The 19,481-nt window shown below is 32.2% G+C and overlaps 1 protein-coding gene across 1 annotated transcript in view; it reads right to left on the reverse strand.

The window, feature by feature from the left end:
- Positions 1–19,481, reverse strand: part of LOC107453137 (projectin protein bent) — a 236,219-nt gene that overhangs the window by 164,306 nt on the left and 52,432 nt on the right. The window contains exons 31-36 of the mRNA XM_071185213.1: positions 10,133–10,277; positions 9,023–9,164; positions 6,936–7,072; positions 5,065–5,370; positions 3,975–4,277; positions 1,333–1,617 (exon numbers count right to left, since the gene is read on the reverse strand). Of these exons, the coding sequence (XP_071041314.1) occupies positions 1,333–1,617; positions 3,975–4,277; positions 5,065–5,370; positions 6,936–7,072; positions 9,023–9,164; positions 10,133–10,277 (1,318 nt within the window). The remainder of the gene's footprint in view (positions 1–1,332; positions 1,618–3,974; positions 4,278–5,064; positions 5,371–6,935; positions 7,073–9,022; positions 9,165–10,132; positions 10,278–19,481) is intronic.

The raw sequence follows: 19,481 nt of genomic DNA on the forward strand, positions 1-19,481 counted from the left end.
ATTAAAAGGTAAGAAATGCCTTGTAAGCAAATATTTACAGATCTATAACTGTATTGTATTCAAGTGTTACATACCCAGTAATTACTGTCAAATAATACATTGTTATACACATGAGAATGTTGTAAAAAATAATTACCTTTACTCGTTTCATGAGAAAATTTTTAATTTAAATCATTAAACATTAATAAAATTAAATTTAACTTTCAAAATTTCGTAAAATTTTTGCAATAATTTTATGTTTAACATTAGATGAAAGTTAGGAAAAGTATTTTATATTTTTTTAATTTTGAAATTTTTTTAAAATGAGTACTAGATTAAATTTTTTTTAATAGTTATTGGTTTAGAAAATCAATTTTCTGATATAATTACTTCATGTTCCATCCAGTTCTAAAATCAAAAATTAGATCAAATTCTAAGTATCAGAAATATATCAAAATCCTTATTAAGAAACTTTAACAATTTATAAATTTTAAATGGAGTCTTAAAAATTAGTCGTAAAGATCATAAATGAATTACTTTTAAATGGAATTTAAAGATTAAATAATAATTCCATTAATTTATGCATTTTAACTAAATTGCCAGATAGTAATCAGATTTAAGTACCTTCACTCGCAGACTTTACTATAAACCCATTTTGCTCGTTCACTAATAACCAGAGTTAATAGTTACCACAAATAATTCTCGCAAAATTTATAATGTTCAGTGTGAAAATTTTGGATTTGAAAATTTCATTCATTAATTTCTTGGTGAGCAACAAAAAGCATAACTTAAAATTTCTTTTCCTGAATTTACAATCTCTCTAGCAACTTCAACAGAACAAACTGATGAAAATAATTTATCAATATTAAACACTTCATTGATGCATCGATTGAGGAGAACTCCATAAAAATAAATAAGAAACAATATCTGTATTGATTGCCAAATACAAAGAAAAGAACAAAAAAAAAAATGGAACAATAACGCCTTGATAGACTAACTTACAGGCTATCACTTTACTTTAAACGAAAAAGTAATTTTTTTTCAACGCAAGGAAAACTCAATCTTAGCTCTCTCTTGCTACTTGTTAATTATTGCACATTCGAATTTTGTTGTAATACGATAAAGCATTTTGGGATCATTGATTTGAATATATATTTTTTTGTTTTTATACATCAATCTATTGAAAAGCTATTGGTGATCTATTGGTAAAGCAAGCAGGAAGCCCTTTATTATTAAAAAAAATTAACATTTTCAGTTGACTTTAACCTTTTATGAAACTTCGGCATATTTCAGTTTCAGATAGATTTGGCATATTTTGGCAGTTTCTTGGCGAGAATCCCCTAAATGACTTACCTAATACTGTGACATCTACTGTTACGCTGTCTTTCCCAGAAGCGTTAGTAGCGGTGATAACATATTTCCCCGACTGTTTTCTTGTTAGTTTATTAAGATAAAGATCAGAATGATAGTCTCTGTTATCTATTTTGATGTTGTCGTTATTAGTTAGCTTGATATCATCACCAAATGTCCACGTCACTTTGGGAGGCGGTTCACCACGGATGTCCACTTCAAACTTGTGGGACCTTCCCACTTTCAGAACCACATTATTCAAATTCGTTCGATCAATGTACGGTTTCACTGCAAAAAAGAGAGAAATATTAGCTTCAGTTGTTTATTTCAATAACAAAGTTTAGTTATAAAAATTAGGATTTTTATTGCAAGAAGTTAAACATTTTAATGAGATAATATATCAAATATATTATTATAATAGAAGCTAAAGTAAACAAATTATCCCCAAAACCAAATTTTTTGACACGCAACGATCTTATAGCTAAAATTAAAAATTTATAGCACGAGATTATATCCATATCCACAATATTACTTTAAGTTAAAAGATAACTTTTCGAAATAAAAATTCAAGACATGAAGTTATGTTTTTGTATTATTATCTTAATAAGTAGATGAAAAGAACGGATTTTACACACACTTTTCAAGATATTGTAACGTAACAGTGTGTGACAACTGAGCTAAAAGCATCAATTCCTCGAGAGTTAATGCTAAAATGATGTTGCTTGAGAGACACACACGAGAAGTGATGTTCTTTTTTTGTGTAGTTGAAAAGAGAGTTTTTTTCTAAGAAGAGATATTTCTTTGGGTAATATTTTGTGATTGTTCGTGTGAATGTTTAAATAAATTGTTTGGTACAACTCACGTCTTATTTCTGGTTGTTGTGACACAACAATATAATGACCTAAAAGTTGAAAATTACACGGGGTTACATATCCGCGTTACCGTCAAAGTAAAATCCTAGTAAAATTAGTAAATCGTCAACAAATGTAAGCTTTTCGAGGTACATCCGATTATACATTCCCTGTCCAAATTATTCGATTCTATGTAAAATCTTAATATACTATACAGCTTTATTGTTTTTACGAGACTAAAACCAGTTTGCACTTGCTTACTTTCTTGTATCAATTGATTACATAAGACGATATACAATATAAATTCGGTGATTGGATAAATCAGGTAATATGTTATGTAAATATGGAATATTTATTATATCAGGCATTATATGTATTAGTGTATTATAATCATTAGACCAGATTATTAGACTCACTTTTAATAATGACATGATTTGCACGAGTTTATAGGCAACACTTTTATATTTAGACATACATGTAATGGGTTTTTATTCAGGAAATTTTTTATATAGTTCCCTATTTGTATTTATTTTCAACGTATTGTATTACACTGTTAACCCATCGACGCATGAACGTAAACAAGTGCAAACCGGTTTCAGCCGCGTAAAAAGAATGATGTATCACCTGATAATCAAGATTTACCTAGAGTCTTATTGTACGTCTAATAGTTTGCCCAGGGACTACATAGGTGGAATATTACTTGAATAAAAAGTTGAAATAAATACGAGGGTTGTCCATAAAATAAGGTTCCCAAGGAGCTGCGGATGCTAGGAACGCTGTTAAGCGGGATTTGTTGAGACTGGCGTGTAACTTAGCTCCCTTTGCCCCAGTTCCCGCCCCGGCGAGGTATCTACAACGTTAATTCGTGTCTTGGTAGCCGTGAAAGATAAAGCTTCCATTTGTTTCTCACGCCAGGTGCGAATTACGCTCTGTGATTTGTTTTTGAGTGCAAAAAACGTTCCTCCGGTGGACATTCATTCCCAACTCTGTGAGGGGAAGAGTGTATGAGTGTGCAAACTGTGCGCAAATGGTGCAGAGAATTCAAAGACGGACTTACAGACGTCCATGACGAACAACATTCTGGTCGGCCATCGTTTTCGGACAAAGCGATTGCGAAAGTGGAAGAAGCAATGCTGAAAGATCGAAGGGTGAAGGTTCGGGACCTCAGCGAGATGATCCCTGTTGTCAGTAAGTCCTGCATTCACAACATTCTGAGAGACCGCTTAGGATATGCCAAGGTTTGGGCAAGGTGGGTCCCGAAAATGCGGACGGATGACTATGACAACAAACGGCAACGTGTGGAAGCCGCCTGCGAATTTCTTCATGCCTACGAAACCGATGGCAAGGAATTTTTGGACTCTGTTGTCACTGGGGACGAGACCTGGGTCCACTACATGACACCGGAAACAAAAGAACAATCCCGTTAGTGGAAGCATCCATGCTCGCCAAAGCCGAAGAAGTTTAAGCAAATTCTGTCTGTTTTAAGCTATCTTCGCGGAGCGGCGGCAGAGTTCTACGACTCAGGCATAAAGAAGATGGTACACCGCATGTAAAAATGCATTGATCTAAACGGCGATTATGCCGAAAAAAAGAGGGAAGTCTAAGCTTTCCAAACATGTATTATTCAATGCCAATAAACATGTTTTTCATTGTGAAAATTCGTTGGAACCTTATTTTAGGGACAACCCTCGTATATTACCAACCAATCCAATCTTTTAGAGACTCAGAGATCTACAATGCTTTATCAAATGCTCGGGATAAAAACAATTTTCAAAAATATTTATTTTTACTCACGGTTTCTGTGTTTGACAATATGTAGCGGAGTTTCTGAACTGGGCTCTGAAGGTCCGGCCTTGTTGACAGCCTTCACTCTGAACTGGACGTTCGCATTCTCTTGAAGATTGGTGACTTTTCCCTGGCATTTGTCACCCTCTGTCTTCAACACTTCCTTCCAATCGTTGCTCAGTTTGTCTTTCATCTCGATGACGTAACCGGTGATGGGAGCACCCCCATCACTCGATGGGGCTGACCACTTCAGATCGACCATCGTGTTATCGTAGTCGGCTATTTCCGGTCTGCCTGGCTTGGCTGGTTCATCTGCAAGAATCGTGTTACTTTAAACAAGAAAGTAATATTAATGATGTTTTATAAGGATTCAAGAAAATATTAAAACTAGAAAGAAACTTGGTATATACCTATATTACGCATTATAACTAATGTGTAAAGAAATTTGCTTAAAACTAATTTTTATATTATTTACAGTTATGTAACAAGTTATTAGTAAATATTAACAATAGAAAAAATATATGTTGTAAAAAATTCTAAGAATTTGTGTCATTACATACATCATTGGTTTTCTAATTGAAATTAATAAGCAGTCAAAATAACTTCCTTGGCCAATTATAGTGTTAAGAAAGTTTTTTAGCGAATCAAAATAAAAAAGGCCGCAGCTCAACTAACTCGAATTAAAGATATATTTTAAAAATCACCTTGATGTACAAAATTACATTGTATTTAGTATGGAGAAGTAGCTTAAATATATATTTAAAAAATTATTAAAACTGACGTTATTTGACGTGATATCCATCTAGAGGAAAATCACTAAAATCAATTACTAATTTAACACATTTTGAAAGTTTACATGACCCGAGAAAACGTAGCATTGGAATAATTTTTAAAATATTAAAAAATTAGCGCACAAACGTTTTTCAATTTCCTAAACAAGCGGGTTTTCCCTTTATTGTCGTTTTGTGATATTTTCATAATTTGCGCGCTCGATAAAGTTGCGAAAAACTTAACACAGCACTTTAGAGAAAGGCGGAGCAAAGTGTCAACTCCTGGTGATCGAACTATACCAGAGTTCATAAAGAGCTATTATATTTACCGTATGGATTCTTGGCCAGAGTGGGTTTATCTGATGTGAGAGGTTCGCCTTCTCCCTCCTTGTTCTTTGCCTTCACCCTGAAATTGTACTTCTTTTTGGGAGTGAGAGGTTCGACAGTGAACTTTCGATCGTGGGGACCGACTTCTCCAGCTGGCACCCATCGTCCAGTCTCTGTATCTTGCTTCTCAATGAGGTAGCCTTCGATCTCGCTGCCACCCGTGTCCTTCGGTGCATCCCATTTGATGACAGCTTTTTCAGCTCTGACCTCCTCAATCTGCAATGGACCCGCTGGCCTCATAGGTTTGTCTGAAAAGGAATGCATTACAAAGTACGTTTTTTAATTTTTTTTTAATTTTTAAAACATCTAAAAATTTATATTTATTAAGTTATTGTAATCTTTTTTCCAACAAATTATCCATTTTACTGGCTTCAGGGTATCTGCACAATTTTAGACTTTCAAATTCATGACTTTTCATGACTCATTCCAAGAATTTTGCATGACTTAACGAAGTTACTATTTTCTCCCGACAAAAACCCAACAGTAAATTTACGAAAGCATTATAATAACATTAATTGAAATGATCGGTATAACCAAAACTGCTATACTCTGCATCTTCATATTTATAGATTTTAAATTAAAAAAACAGAGTAAAGAAGGAGTTGAAGCAATAAAATAGCTGAAAAAAATACAAAGGCAACTAACTAAATACTGTCACATATATGTAGTTATTTAAAGCTGTTTTATTTCTTCTTTAAAGTAAGTGTCATGTAAAAAGCCTAAACTAGAATTTTAATTTGATAAAATAAAAAAAAGGAATAATAAATAAATAAAAAACTTCTGAAATCACAGAAGTTTCAAAGATAATTCGCTTTAGAAATGATGTTCTTTCTTTCATTTTTTGAAAGAACACCATAATTTTTAAAGAACAGGATAAGAACATCTTATATTGAAATATAATATGAATGAGTGGGGATTTTGCTACAAATTTAGATATTTTAAACAACGGAACACTGTGAAATTGGGACGGGGAGGTAAATTCCATTTTAAAAATTAGATTTTTCGACGACCTAAACCCATAAATTTCCATGATTGTTTTAAAAAAGTAGTTAAAATTATGACATTTCATGACAACTTTTGCTCGATACCGAAATCCACGATTTTTCAAGACTTTCCAGGTGCACAGATGTTAAGTTTCAATCCTGGATTATCGTGATTGAAGAATTCTGCAAATGTCCAAATAAGGTATTTTCTTCCCTGCTAAATTTTAAGTGCATTTATGGAGTTTTCGGCCTTACATTTGTAGGAACTACAGATGTTTAGTTACATAATGCAGGTAACCAAAAAGTCACTACAAATGAGAACAGATACAAGTTAAAATCGTATAAGAATAGTATTTTAACTAATACATGATTAGGCTTATTTCACAACTTATTCTTACTTAAAAACTTAAAAAAATCTAACTTACTTACTTAAAAAAATTTTAAAAAACTACAAAACTTGTTATGGATAGTGTGTTTAGAATTGAATTTTGCAAGGAATTTTATGCATATACACGAATTTTATACATGACGTCATATGCCTGGAATTTTATACACGATTTCGTGGAATGCTACCCTAGACCTACGTAAACGAATCCCAAAGGGTCCCGTTTTTTTATTTTTAATATCTGGGTTTGGTTAAATTTTCGCCAAATCTGACTGTACAGTATTGCAACAAATCAAAACGAAAGAAAAATTAACAGCAATTGAAAAATTTTTGAAAATATGCTTTACTGAACGTAAAACATCCAAAACACAACGAAGTTTACATTTTATAATGCATCTCTTTTTTTCAAGCACTTTCTTTCTTTTTATTTAAATAAATAACTTACCCAGAACGACAATGTCAGCTTTTGCAGAACAAGAACCTATTTGGTTAGTTAAGGTTAGGGTTACTTTTCCACAATCAGCTCTTTCGGCATCTTTAATCGTGAGAATGGTATTTTTGGCAGATTTATCAATGGATATCCTACAAAACAGAATTTCTGATTTACATTTTGGAAAAGAAAAAAAAAAGCTATCATCTCAAACTTTATCCAATAAAAGAAAAAGATCTAAATGTATCCCAGAAAGCATGTAACTTAACGACAACCTTGCGTTGGAAATTTTTTCGTATTTTCACGAAAATGTTTCTGCTAACAACCTTTTTTCAATAAAACAGAAATATTGCAGTTTCAAACCTTTCAGCCTAAAAGGATTACAAATTATTTTTTAAAGCTTTTTTAAAGAGTATTGTCACTGAAGTAAAATGGTCCCTTAGGTCCATAATGAAGATTTTAAGCTGACGTCACACTGGTAATAGGAACAAATTGAACTGTCCATTAAAACTTCATGACAAGGTAGATTTCAGTAGACAAGATTTCAGTAGTACAAGACATTGCGTTAACAAACCTTATGATTACCTAGATTTAAGATTAATTTCACCTTGAGACTAACTTTATTAAAGAATTTTTTTCACGCTAAAAAACCCTAAGTCAACCTCGATTTAAGCTTTTTATACAGTAGTTTATTTTCCAAGGTTTTGGATTAAGGGTACTGTGCGTAGAATAGAGCAGATTGTCACAAATCTCGTTTTAAGGTTAGAAGGTTTACACGTAAACCGCATAACAAGCATTTTTAGGTTTGCATTAAAAGGTTTTTGCTGAGTGAAAATAAACCTTACTTCGCTATCTGGGATGGTGCTGCTAACCGCGGAAAACTATAAAACAATATTTTCATAATCATTTACAGAAACAACAATCATTGTTTATAGTTTCTTATAATCACCAGCACTATCTATTGGTCAAAATTTTAACTAATTTTTAACTTTGATTCAAATTATGTTTTCTTTTAATGATTTTACAAATTTTTGATTTTTTTTAGACATCTGGTATATTGCATATAAGCACAAGTTCCATACATTAGTTACAAAACACATTTAAGAGCCAAACTTTTACAGTCGATATAAAAATTTTAAAATAAAAGTTTAGTGTTGAATTTTATAGTAGACATAAACGGCATTTTTTATTATCCATTGGCAAAATGGGCGTTGTTTTGGGTTTGATGGGGTGCGCATCTTATTTGGACGTCATCGTACTTCTCAATTGCGTTCAAGAGTAATAGTAAACGATGCACATGCGCTATCATTGCATGTCTTGTTATGGTGACCGTTGCTGTTTGATAATTTTTTTAGAATTCTTCTTTTTCTTCACTTTTAATATTGTGATGCATTAAGTTGGAGAGTTTATTTTTGAGATATAGGACCAGAGAAATCAAATAAATACTTCTTGAGTTGTGAATAAAAGGGAATTTATAATATGAACGATATTTTTTTTTTGTTTTTATTGTTTTAATTAAGAATCAGAAATTCTAACCTACAGTTAAAACAGGATGGTTTTCAATATTAATTCAGGTGAATATCACACATAAAGAGGGCCCCAAACTGATTGACACGGTCTCAAAGGCTATATAGAGTTGAAGCAACGAAAAAAAAAATTATGCCAAGGCCTAAACTTACTGAGGCTGAAAAAGCTAAAGCCAAAGCACGTACACAACACCCATTTTACCAATGGCTAACCTCGGCTATCACAGTTTTTTTTAAAAATTATTTTAAATTACTTTTCACTAAAGAAGAGGTCGGCAATGTATGGTACTCATGGGTGAAGGCAAAACGGAAAAGTTGGTAGTAAAACCATTTCAGTTTTAAATTTTGCTTCTTTATATTTTTTTTAATATTGATTCACTTTGAATAATATTTTTATTTAAAATTATTAGAAATTAGCTGCAAAATGTATAGTGGAAATTTACATAAATGTAGGAGCGTTATTTTCATTTTATTGTCAAGAGAGCGAACATATGATATATGAATACGAAATAAATTTTTTTAGTCAAACGACTTAATAAGTTTGCTAGTACACAATCGAAGATCTGTTATAGCTACCTTTTTGATCCACTTATTTCTGTTCCATTGATATCCCATTTGATATCGGGCGGTGGTTCTCCCCCGATGTTGATGTCATATTTAATCGTCTGCCCCTTCTTTACAACCACATTTATCATCTCAGTAATGATAAACGGTTTCACTAAAAGAACAAGGAGACATTTTAATAAATGAATATTTATACTAGTAGTTAATTCAAATACAATAAGAGAAATGCAACACATTTTCCAGATCCTCTCAAACAGCATTTTAAAATTCTAGGCTAATTAAAAAAGTCTATCAAATAATCCAGAAAGGCTTATTACTGTAAGGCTTATTACTGTAAAGCTTATTACTGTAATAATTTTTGGCTGCTAAAAAAATAAGGTATACAATTCCCAAATAGGCCGACTTATTCAGGCTGCTTGAATTAAGACCAGAATAAAGGAGGCTCTTTGAAAATAGCTTTTTTAAAAGTTTATTTTACTTTATACCCGTCGTTGAACAGCTGACCCAATTTTGAATTTACGAATATGCATTACAACTGAAAAGGATGCTAAATTGATACACGAATATTTTAAAAATATTTAATGTGTTCACGTCGAACTCTCAAAATCAGAGAGAAAAAAAAATATTTTAAGAACAGTATTTTTTTCTTGTATTTATTCACAGATATTAAAATCAAACTTTCTTTCTTCTAAATAGAAGCAGAATTTAGTTTCAGATTCATATTTATAATAGGATTGTTAGAAATAATTTTTAGTTCTCTATTTTAAAACGTAATTAAAAGCTCTCCTTTCTCAATCTTGCATTTGTACTTTAATGAAGTGGCCTCAGCATTTTATGAAAACTAATAACCAATTTGCGTTTAAATTCAACAAGATATTTAAGTTTAAAAATAATATTTTCGGCTGTCTGAGAACTAATAATGAAAAGGACATCTTAGTCACTAAAAGGTTTTGTTTGCTTCGAAAATAAACGAGGCAATATCGTATTTCTTTATTAGAACGCTACAGCCTCTGTCAACCCCATTTGTGCTTCAGAAATAGCAAATTCAGTTCCAAATCGTTAATTGTTCAATCGTTACTGTTTGAACTTTCTTGTGTGTAAAGTGGAGTGTTGAGTACATACCGAATCGGGCTTTTACAATGATGGGTTTCGTTGGGTCACTGGGTTCACCTGGTCCAGCTTTGTTCACAGCTCTGATGCGGAATTCATACTGGACACCTTCTTTCAAACCTTCCACTTTACCTTTAGTAGCTGTTGATGGTAATTCCTAAGGGGAAAGAATTGGTGTAATTCAGTCAAGAAATAATGCGAATCGTTCTAATCTTTAAAAAAATACTCTTCAACAAAGATTGGCTTACTTTTGTAATGGGTTCATTTTTTTTTACTACCGTCGTTGATCCAACTTTTTCGACTTACGACTACTAATGTTCAACTTTGTAGCTTTGTCATTGTGAACCCAATCCAGAAGACAAGGGAACTCATGTAATGGGAAAGATTTCCTTTTATGGAAGACTTTTTTTTATGAAACTAGGAAAACCACGAAAATCTCCCATGGTTGGTCTGACGGCTAGTGAAACCCATGATCCGTCTACCCGTGAGAATATTTTCAGTGGGCACTGTGGTCAGCACAAGCCGGATGCGGAATTTGAATCAACCAGTCATCGCTGGGATTTGAACACGGTTCATCTTATTGGAAGGCGGATGCTCTATCACTTGTTCCACCACGGCTCAAGGTTCAATTTTTTTCTTCCAGATCTTTATTTAGTGTTCCCATGAAATGATTGTTCTGAAGAGAACTTCTATGTGGACAGATGGCTGAGGGTGCTCACGGCAACCTCTAGTAGATTGTCCGTGGATACGACAAACAACCAAGAATTTATGTAACTGTTGAGGACACAGCTGTTTCCATTGTCATGTCATTCAGGAGTTTGTTGCAGCATCATAATGTATTTATAATTAAGTATAGAAATATTAATTTAATATGATTTTTGAATTATTACGAAATTTATTATTGGAGTCATTACCGACTACGAAAGTCTCTAATTTTCCTTAAGCTTACGCCATCTTATTTCCAATGTTCTTACTAAAATCAGAGCCTAACTAAGCCAGGATCATACAGTGCAGTTGCCCCGGGCCCCCACAACAAAGGGGGTCCCCAAATCGCATCGAAAGTTTATTTTAAGTTTCCTTCTTTAATGAACTTTTTTTAAGCAAAATATCAGTAGAGTGTGAAATCCATCTGTTTTATGTTATATCCTTTATTAATCTATAGTATGAGCACGTTCTATGTTTCATAAATGCGGGGCTTCCTTGGGCGAAATTCAGCTAAATTTTTGCAAGTACGATGGGCAAATTTGGCCAATCAAAAACCTGTATTTTTAAGTATCGCAAAATCGATATGTTTACAAAAATACAGGTTTCTGATTGGCTTCATTGAGCCAATCAGAAATTGAGCTGAATTCTGCCTTTATGTCAGCAAGAATGTGAATTTTTCACAGCTAGATGAGAAAGTTAACAATCAGAATACTGCATTCAGCATGATGGAAGCAGAATTGTCAGAAAATCAATAAAATGGACAGAACGATATTTCATCTGGCCATCNTTAATTTAATATGATTTTTGAATTATTACGAAATTTATTATTGGAGTCATTACCGACTACGAAAGTTTCTAATTTTCCTTAAGCTTACGCCATCTTATTTCCAATGTTCTTTCTAAAATCAGAGCCTAACTAAGCCAGGATCATACAGTGCAGTTGCCCCGGCCCCCCACAACAAAGGGGGTCCCCAAATCGCATCGAAAGTTTATTTTAAGTTTCCTTCTTTAATGAACTTTTTTTAAGCAAAATATCAGTAGAGTGTGAAATCCATCTGTTTTATGTTATATCCTTTATTAATCTATAGTATGAGCACGTTCTATGTTTCATAAATGCGGGGCTTCCTTGGGCGAAATTCAGCTAAATTTTTGCAAGTACGATGGGCAAATTTGGCCAATCAAAAACCTGTATTTTTAAGTATCGCAAAATCGATATGTTTACAAAAATACAGGTTTCTGATTGGCTTCATTGAGCCAATCAGAAATTGAGCTGAATTCTGCCTTTATGTCAGCAAGAATGTGAATTTTTCACAGCTAGATGAGAAAGTTAACAATCAGAATACTGCATTCAGCATGATGGAAGCAGAATTGTCAGAAAATCAATAAAATGGACAGAACGATATTTCATCTGGCCATCGGAAAGGGAGACTTCATAGCTTTTATAAGTTCTAATCACTTTTGTTATCTACAATGGGGGGGGGATTTAAAACCTCCATAAAGTTCGGTTCTGCGTTACTGAAGTAGTGAAACAGAGAAGGGATCCCAAAGAAGTTTTTGCCCCGGGCCCCATCAATTATTATGTAAAAATAATAAATATTCATTACAAAATATATTTTGCATGGAATCATCTTTATAAAAACGAGTTTTATAATTGTTTGCAATCATTTTTCAATTCGCTTAAAAAGTTCTCAAAATACGGTAAAAAATACAAAAACTGAAATTAACATTAAGGGGTTCGAAATTTGAGCAACTCTCCTAACCAAACTATAGAGACCCTATTTCCCAGATTGCGGCAACCCCCCTATTTTGAGGGATAAAAATTTGAATCCGTCGAAAAAAAGTAATTTATTCAGATAAAATACGCATTTTCTAAAAGTATCGTTTGCACTAATTATAGAGCATATTTGAGGTTACCCTCTCGAACTATTAAGATTAAATCCTAGAACGTGAAGATCCGTTCTTTAGGTCAAAAGTTATTTATGGTAGTCCGTTTATTTATTTAATTATTTTTTTTGCGAGCTGTACACGAAAAATTATTAAATTTTTAAATAGGAACATACTTAAATACGAAAAAAAAAATTCCTTTAGTTAAAAAATCTGCACAAAAGTTTCAAAAAATGTACTAAATTTTTAAAATAATTCCAATAATAATAATAATAAAAAGATAAAAAATATCCTCAATGATCAGGATTTAGGGATGAAAAATTATTATCCGCTGTTTATAAATATTTAACGTCTATACGGGAATTCAAGATAAAAAAATAGACGTGGTCTGAACAGGGTGTGATTACATATTTAGAATCCAGCTGTCTAAATTATCTAATCAACATATGGTAGTATTCATTGACGCATTGATTCATTAATTTGAATTCAACTATGAAGGAAGATTTGTATCAAGCATTAAGACAACTCGTTTTTTGATAGAACTAACCCGCATTTGCGTTGCATAGAGAAGAAAACCATGGATGGCCGTCGGGCTAACCCATGTGTTATACCACGGAAATTTATTTTATAAGCATCGTTGAACAGTCGACCCAATTTTGGAGCTTACGACCACTAATGTTCAACTCCGCAGACTTTTTAATTTTGAAGAAGACAAGGGAATTCCTGGATCAAGTATTGGGAGAAATGCTGCCTTCGAGGAGGACTTTTTGATATGGAGGTAACCCGCATTTGCGTTACATGGTGAGGAAAACCACAAAAACTCCCATGGTTAGGCTCATGGCAAGAGGATTCTACCACTGAGGATATTTCACGCCAGCACTGTGGCTGGTGTGAGCAGGGAGCATAATTCGCGCAAACCGCTGGGATTCGAACCTGGAGCAGCTCACTGAAGCTTGCGTGATAAATTAGCACTTTAACTCCAGCAACAACTTTGACTTCTGCTGACTGCTAATAATTTTCTAAAAAAATAATTATTTCAATTTAATAGAGCTCTCAAAACATTAGAAAACAAATGTGGAACTTTAAAATATTATAAAAGTAACCAACCTTCGAACTTTTCCTCAAAAAAAAGATTGTTTTAGGACAAAATTTGTATATTCAGTCACGGTTACAATTAACTGTTATACATATTCAATGTAATATTCATTCGGGATTTTTCCATGGGACTTTACAGAAGGAGAAGCCGAACAATAACTTAGAAATTGTAGGCAGTGGCGTGTAAGTTGCAGTATGGCGTGTAATACTCCAGGCATCCAGCTTCTCATAAGCCAATAATGATAGTAAAACTTTTCACCAATTACTAGTATTATTTATAACATAAAGTTAAAATTCTTTTTAGGTTAATCTTTAAGAAAATTATTTTTTAAACAAAACAATATGATTTTGAAACAAATTTAAAAATTTCAGATCTTTAAAATTTCATTTTTTTTCCCCATAAAAGAAAAATCAAATTTATTTTCTTGGTAGACGTAAATATTTTATCATGGAATAATTTCTGCATGTATACATAATGAAATTTATCTATTTATGTATATTTTTATCAAATAAAATGTCTCCCGAATGCCGTTTTTATTTTTTATTTGTTCGTTATATTTTTAATTTTCTATTCTTTTGGAAGCCTTCTATGCAAGGAATTTCAACGGCGATCTCTACATTTCTGCCTATACTGTCAGTAAAAAGGCACCCTTATGGGTGACTTGTTTCACTGTCAGTGCACGCTTGCATTAAATATTCATAAAATTACAAGACTGTGAAGAAATGCTTGGTATAAAAACTAAGTATTATATAGGATGAAATCTATTTAAATAATTTTTTATTCTTGTACTATTTGCGATGGTCTGTTGAACTTTAAAATAAAAAAGCGGGGTATTGTTGGAGCATTGTTCGTTTTTAGCAACAATCCAAAAATACTCCCGCTAAGAACTTCACTATGAAGTTAAACAATGAAAGATATTGGTAAAGAATTGAACAATGTAAGATTCTTTTCACTCTTTCAAAATTTTTTTCAGCATCCATTCAGATTCCCACTTACAAAATTTCACTTTCAATTCATATTTCGTCACAAAATTTAAAAAAAAAACATGGAAATGATCTTACGTAACATCTGCGGAAAGCTGTAAGTAAAATTTTGTATATTTCATGGATATTATTTTTAATTTTAAAGTTGTATGATTTTCATGGCAACACTCAGGTTGATACCATATTAAGATCGATCTCTGAGCAAATTTTCTGCTGTAGAACATTTTTGTATTTTAAAGATGAGCTCGGTAGCAGAATTTAGAAATTTCACAAATTAGTCTGCAACAAAAACAGTGATCAGCGCAATCAACAATAATTACTATTGAAAAAATTCTGCTTAATCTAACATATAGCAAATTTTGTAAACTTTAAGTCCGTAAAAAATATGCATGAAAATTTATATAGTTTAAATTTAAGTTAAATTTTATGCAAGGGTACTTAAAAAATGGAATGCAGTTAGCTCACAGTCGTCCATACAGTTATGCCTGTAATCAAGTCACAGAAAAATTAATCATTTTCTTGGTTCTTTGTGTTCTCTTACTTCAGCTTTTTTACGAGAGATTGAAAGCTCATAGGATGAGCATTTTGTTACTTGCTAGTGAGCTCGGTAGCTTATGAAGTGAATCTGCAGCATTATTCTCATAAATTAAAATTAGTCTGCAGCTTCAATCCAGTCAACAAAGATTATTGTAGAAATTCAGCTTTATCTAACATATAGCAAATTTTGTAAAAGTAGGTCCTTAAAAAGTATGCATGAAAACTTTATGTTGTTTAAATTTAAGTTAAATTTTATGCAAGAATACTTAAAAACTGGAATTCGGTTAACATACAATCCCTCATACAATTAAACGTGTAATCAAGTGACAGAAAAAAAAATTCTCTACTTTGTTCATTTGTGGTGTTCTCTAAACTCAGGTTTTATTTCTTTTTAATTCGAAACAATTTTAGAAATTTTTAAAAGGAATCGACGCAATCGTCCCCATTTGTTCGTTTGCTTTTTAAAAATAAAAATAAAACTTCAATGAAAAATAATCTTTGGATGCTTTATTAATCTGTGCTGTCAACTGCACGCTGGTGAGACTCGCCCCCCCCCCCCNCCCCCCCGGCTGGTTAGTATTCCCAATCGCGTGTCCCAGATGCTTTTTATCCACAAAGCATAAGGCAAAAAATACTTAAAAGAAAATTAATACAAATTTGTACGCACCATTAATTATAGTGTTAGATTAAAAACTAACTATAGATACAGAATCTTGATCATTCTACAAATAATGCCAGTTTAAACTTGCAATTTACTATTAACTAAATTAACTTCTGTTTACTTGCTATTAAATAAGTGATATTTATGAATAGTAAATCAATTTTACACATACAAAAAAAGTTTTTATTGCTGTAAAAAGAACTTGAAAAAAATTTTTTAATTAAGAAATAAATGAATAAATAAATATTAAAATATAAACTAATAAAAAGATTTAAAACTTATGCTGTAACTAAATACGATGAAACAAGAAAAGCAAAAATTTATTTTAAAAACGTCTTGTATATCCAAAAGAGATAAATACTGATTTTCAGGCTTTATACATCAAAACTGAAACAGACTATCTTTATTTGGAAAAGCTGAAATGTGTAAATTGGAGATAAAATTCTGACTTTTGAAAATTTAAAAAAAAACTGTTTTATTTCCAATCGAAATGCAAAACGGGAATAAAGTTTTAAAGTCGTATAAGAAATATGAAGTAATATTAAGAAATAGATACAAATATATTGATTGGGCATTCTGTTTCACTCATAATATATTAAATAGCAATTTTTATTTAAATGCATTTCATAAAAACTTCGCAGGTCAGCCAAGTCCAGTACAGAGGACAAGAATAACTATCCTGCTTGTTCCTCAAAAGATAAACACCATCTAACACCATCTGAAGTACTGGAAGAGAAGGTTAAGATCAGAGAAGAATTCGTGTACTGGGAACATTACTGGAATGAACACCACCAACAAATCGTGACAGGCATTGACGACTCAACATGGAACAACACCTGTCCAATAACACAGACTGACTTCAACATCAGGGAATGTCTCCCATCCAAAAAACAACAGGATGCAACAACATCGAATAACATCTTGGAGACTCCAGACAGTCTGACAGTCGTCAAATTCCACCACCATCAGGAATTGCCTGTCGACAGCATCAAAAGCTTCCCAGAAGAGACACGCGTTGCCATTAGCGACAGTCCTAAAGCAGAAACATCTTGCAATAAAAATGAGGATAGATATAGGACACGCTATGGCAACTGCGAGGGTCTCAAAATCGCAAAGATTTGGAAATGGCGACGACTTACCAGATGTTTTCGTTGGATCGGAAAAAAATACAAAAATCTTCAGAAATGAAAATTCTGCATTTGGTACCAGCATTTTGTATGTTTTAATCATCATGAACAAAATTAAAATTTCGAAAAATACAATCACCATTTAATATGAACAAAATTTTAAATTTCGAGCAATATAAACAGATTTCATCTTATTTAGTCATCATAAACATGCACATAAACAATGCCTGAAGAGCCAACAGATGTAGAAAGAGATTAACAACAATAGAAAATGGAGTTTCGTATTGATTATGGAAGAATAAGATCTTCTTCAAAAGTTGAAAGTTTCTGGAATGTTGTATCAAGACGAGAGAAGAGGAAGGAGGATGGATGGAGAGGAAAATTCAAAAGAGAAAGGAAAAATTTAATCAAAAAAGGCTGATTTAACATCATTAACGTTGATACTCATGTCTTTACATAAACATGCAGCTGTTTGAAACAATTTTCAAAATTATCTAAAACTTTGCCACAACTTCAAAATTTATATTCTAGGTAATAATACCTAGTTTTTTTTCTTTTTTTCCCCCGTTTCAGGTAGCGCTTATACCTGACTTTTAAATTATAAAATTCAGTTTCATAACAGATTTAGGTATTTTCTTACCTATATCATTAAGGTATTTTATTACCTTATTCTAGCATAAATTTCATAATAGCTACATAATAATTTGGCCTTATTCTTTCTAATTGGCATAAGTTTCTATCCCTTTCGTTAACATCATTTTTAATATATAACACAACTCTCAAACTGTTGCATGTTTATGTAAAGACATGAGTATTAAACATGGAAAAGTAACATCTGATGGAGAGAAACATCCAATTGAAAGAAAGTTCTGGAGGGAATCAACATCTAGCTCTAAGTAACATCGAGATAAAGGAAAGATCTAAAGACGGAGATGAACNATGAGTGTTAAACATGGAAAAGTAACATCTGATGGAAAGAAACATCCAATTGAAAGAAAGTTCTGGAGGGAATCAACATCTAGCTCAAAGTAACATCGACCTGAAGGAAAGATCGGACGATGAACATCTAGCAGAGAGAAACGGAGGGAAAAAACAACTAGTGAAAGGAAACGTATGGAGTGTACACCATCATGTCGAAAGAAAACATCTTACATTTAACATCTAGCTACTTCAAAAGACTGGCGTTGTTTATGTGCACAAAAGTCACTACCTGAACATAAAAAACTAAAAAATAAAACACCGAACAAAAAAAAAATTAAAATCTAAAATTGTCCTTGTAATGTTCCCTTGTGTCAGCGAAGTAAAAATTATAAAAATAAAAACAGATCAAAAACAAATAAGTCAGACTGGTCGAAAGCAGCAGATGTACAGATGAAGAATGATATAACAGCAGCAGATTCTCAGATTTAGACTTCTTTCAGACTGGTTAACCAGCAGCAGATACATGGACTTAGATAGCAGTAGATGTACAGATTCAGATTAGTCCATCAGAGAAGTAGATGTATAGATATTCAGATTGGTAATTAGTCAGACAGTAGATAAAATCATATGGAAGTAGTTTAAACTTTCGGCCCAATAAAGTAGATCAAAATTCTGTTGTGGCTCACTTTTATTTTGATGTTTTTTTATTCATTAACTTTCAGGTATTCGATGTAAGTACCCAAACAAATTAACCCTTTACATCTCAACATCTCTGATTTTAATAAAAATTACTCATACATTAGAATACATCATTCTAAGCATGCAAAAAATAATAAAAAAAATTTACAACATAAAATTTAAAAAAGTATCGGAAAAAAATTATTGTTGCATATCTGCAACATTATGCAAAATGATAAAAAAGTGCTTGTTGCATTCCTGCAACATTGTGAAAGATGGCACTAAGATTGAAAGATTCAAAAATATTAATTCATATCAAAATTTTTAAAACAGTTGTTACTTTTGTTGTAACAAAGTCCTACACCACATTTCTCACAAATAGTTTGTGTAAATCCTTTGCATTTTGAGTATTTGCATCTGATTCTTTTGTTAACCCAATTAGGCCAGTGCCCAATTTCATCTTGGCGCACAGGTTTTGGCCGACAATCGCCGAAATCGTCCTTCAAAATTTGTTGGGGCAAAGACATAGGCTTTTTGTGTATGTTGCAGATATGCAACAAGGTGATATAAAGGGTTAAAACATTTAAGGTATGGAATCAAGCTTATGAAAAGCATATTACAGTTATTTCAGAATTAAATAAATTGTCAGTTAAATACTGAGCAATTATCAGTGTAAACTTTGAATTCGATTTGTTCAATGATTAAATGCTTTTAATGAAAACGAACAAAAACATTCATAATAGGTGCCAAAAGTTAATATGTTTAAGTA

Source organism: Parasteatoda tepidariorum, chromosome 9, assembly GCF_043381705.1.
Source record: "Parasteatoda tepidariorum isolate YZ-2023 chromosome 9, CAS_Ptep_4.0, whole genome shotgun sequence".
NCBI classification, from domain to species: domain Eukaryota; kingdom Metazoa; phylum Arthropoda; class Arachnida; order Araneae; family Theridiidae; genus Parasteatoda; species Parasteatoda tepidariorum.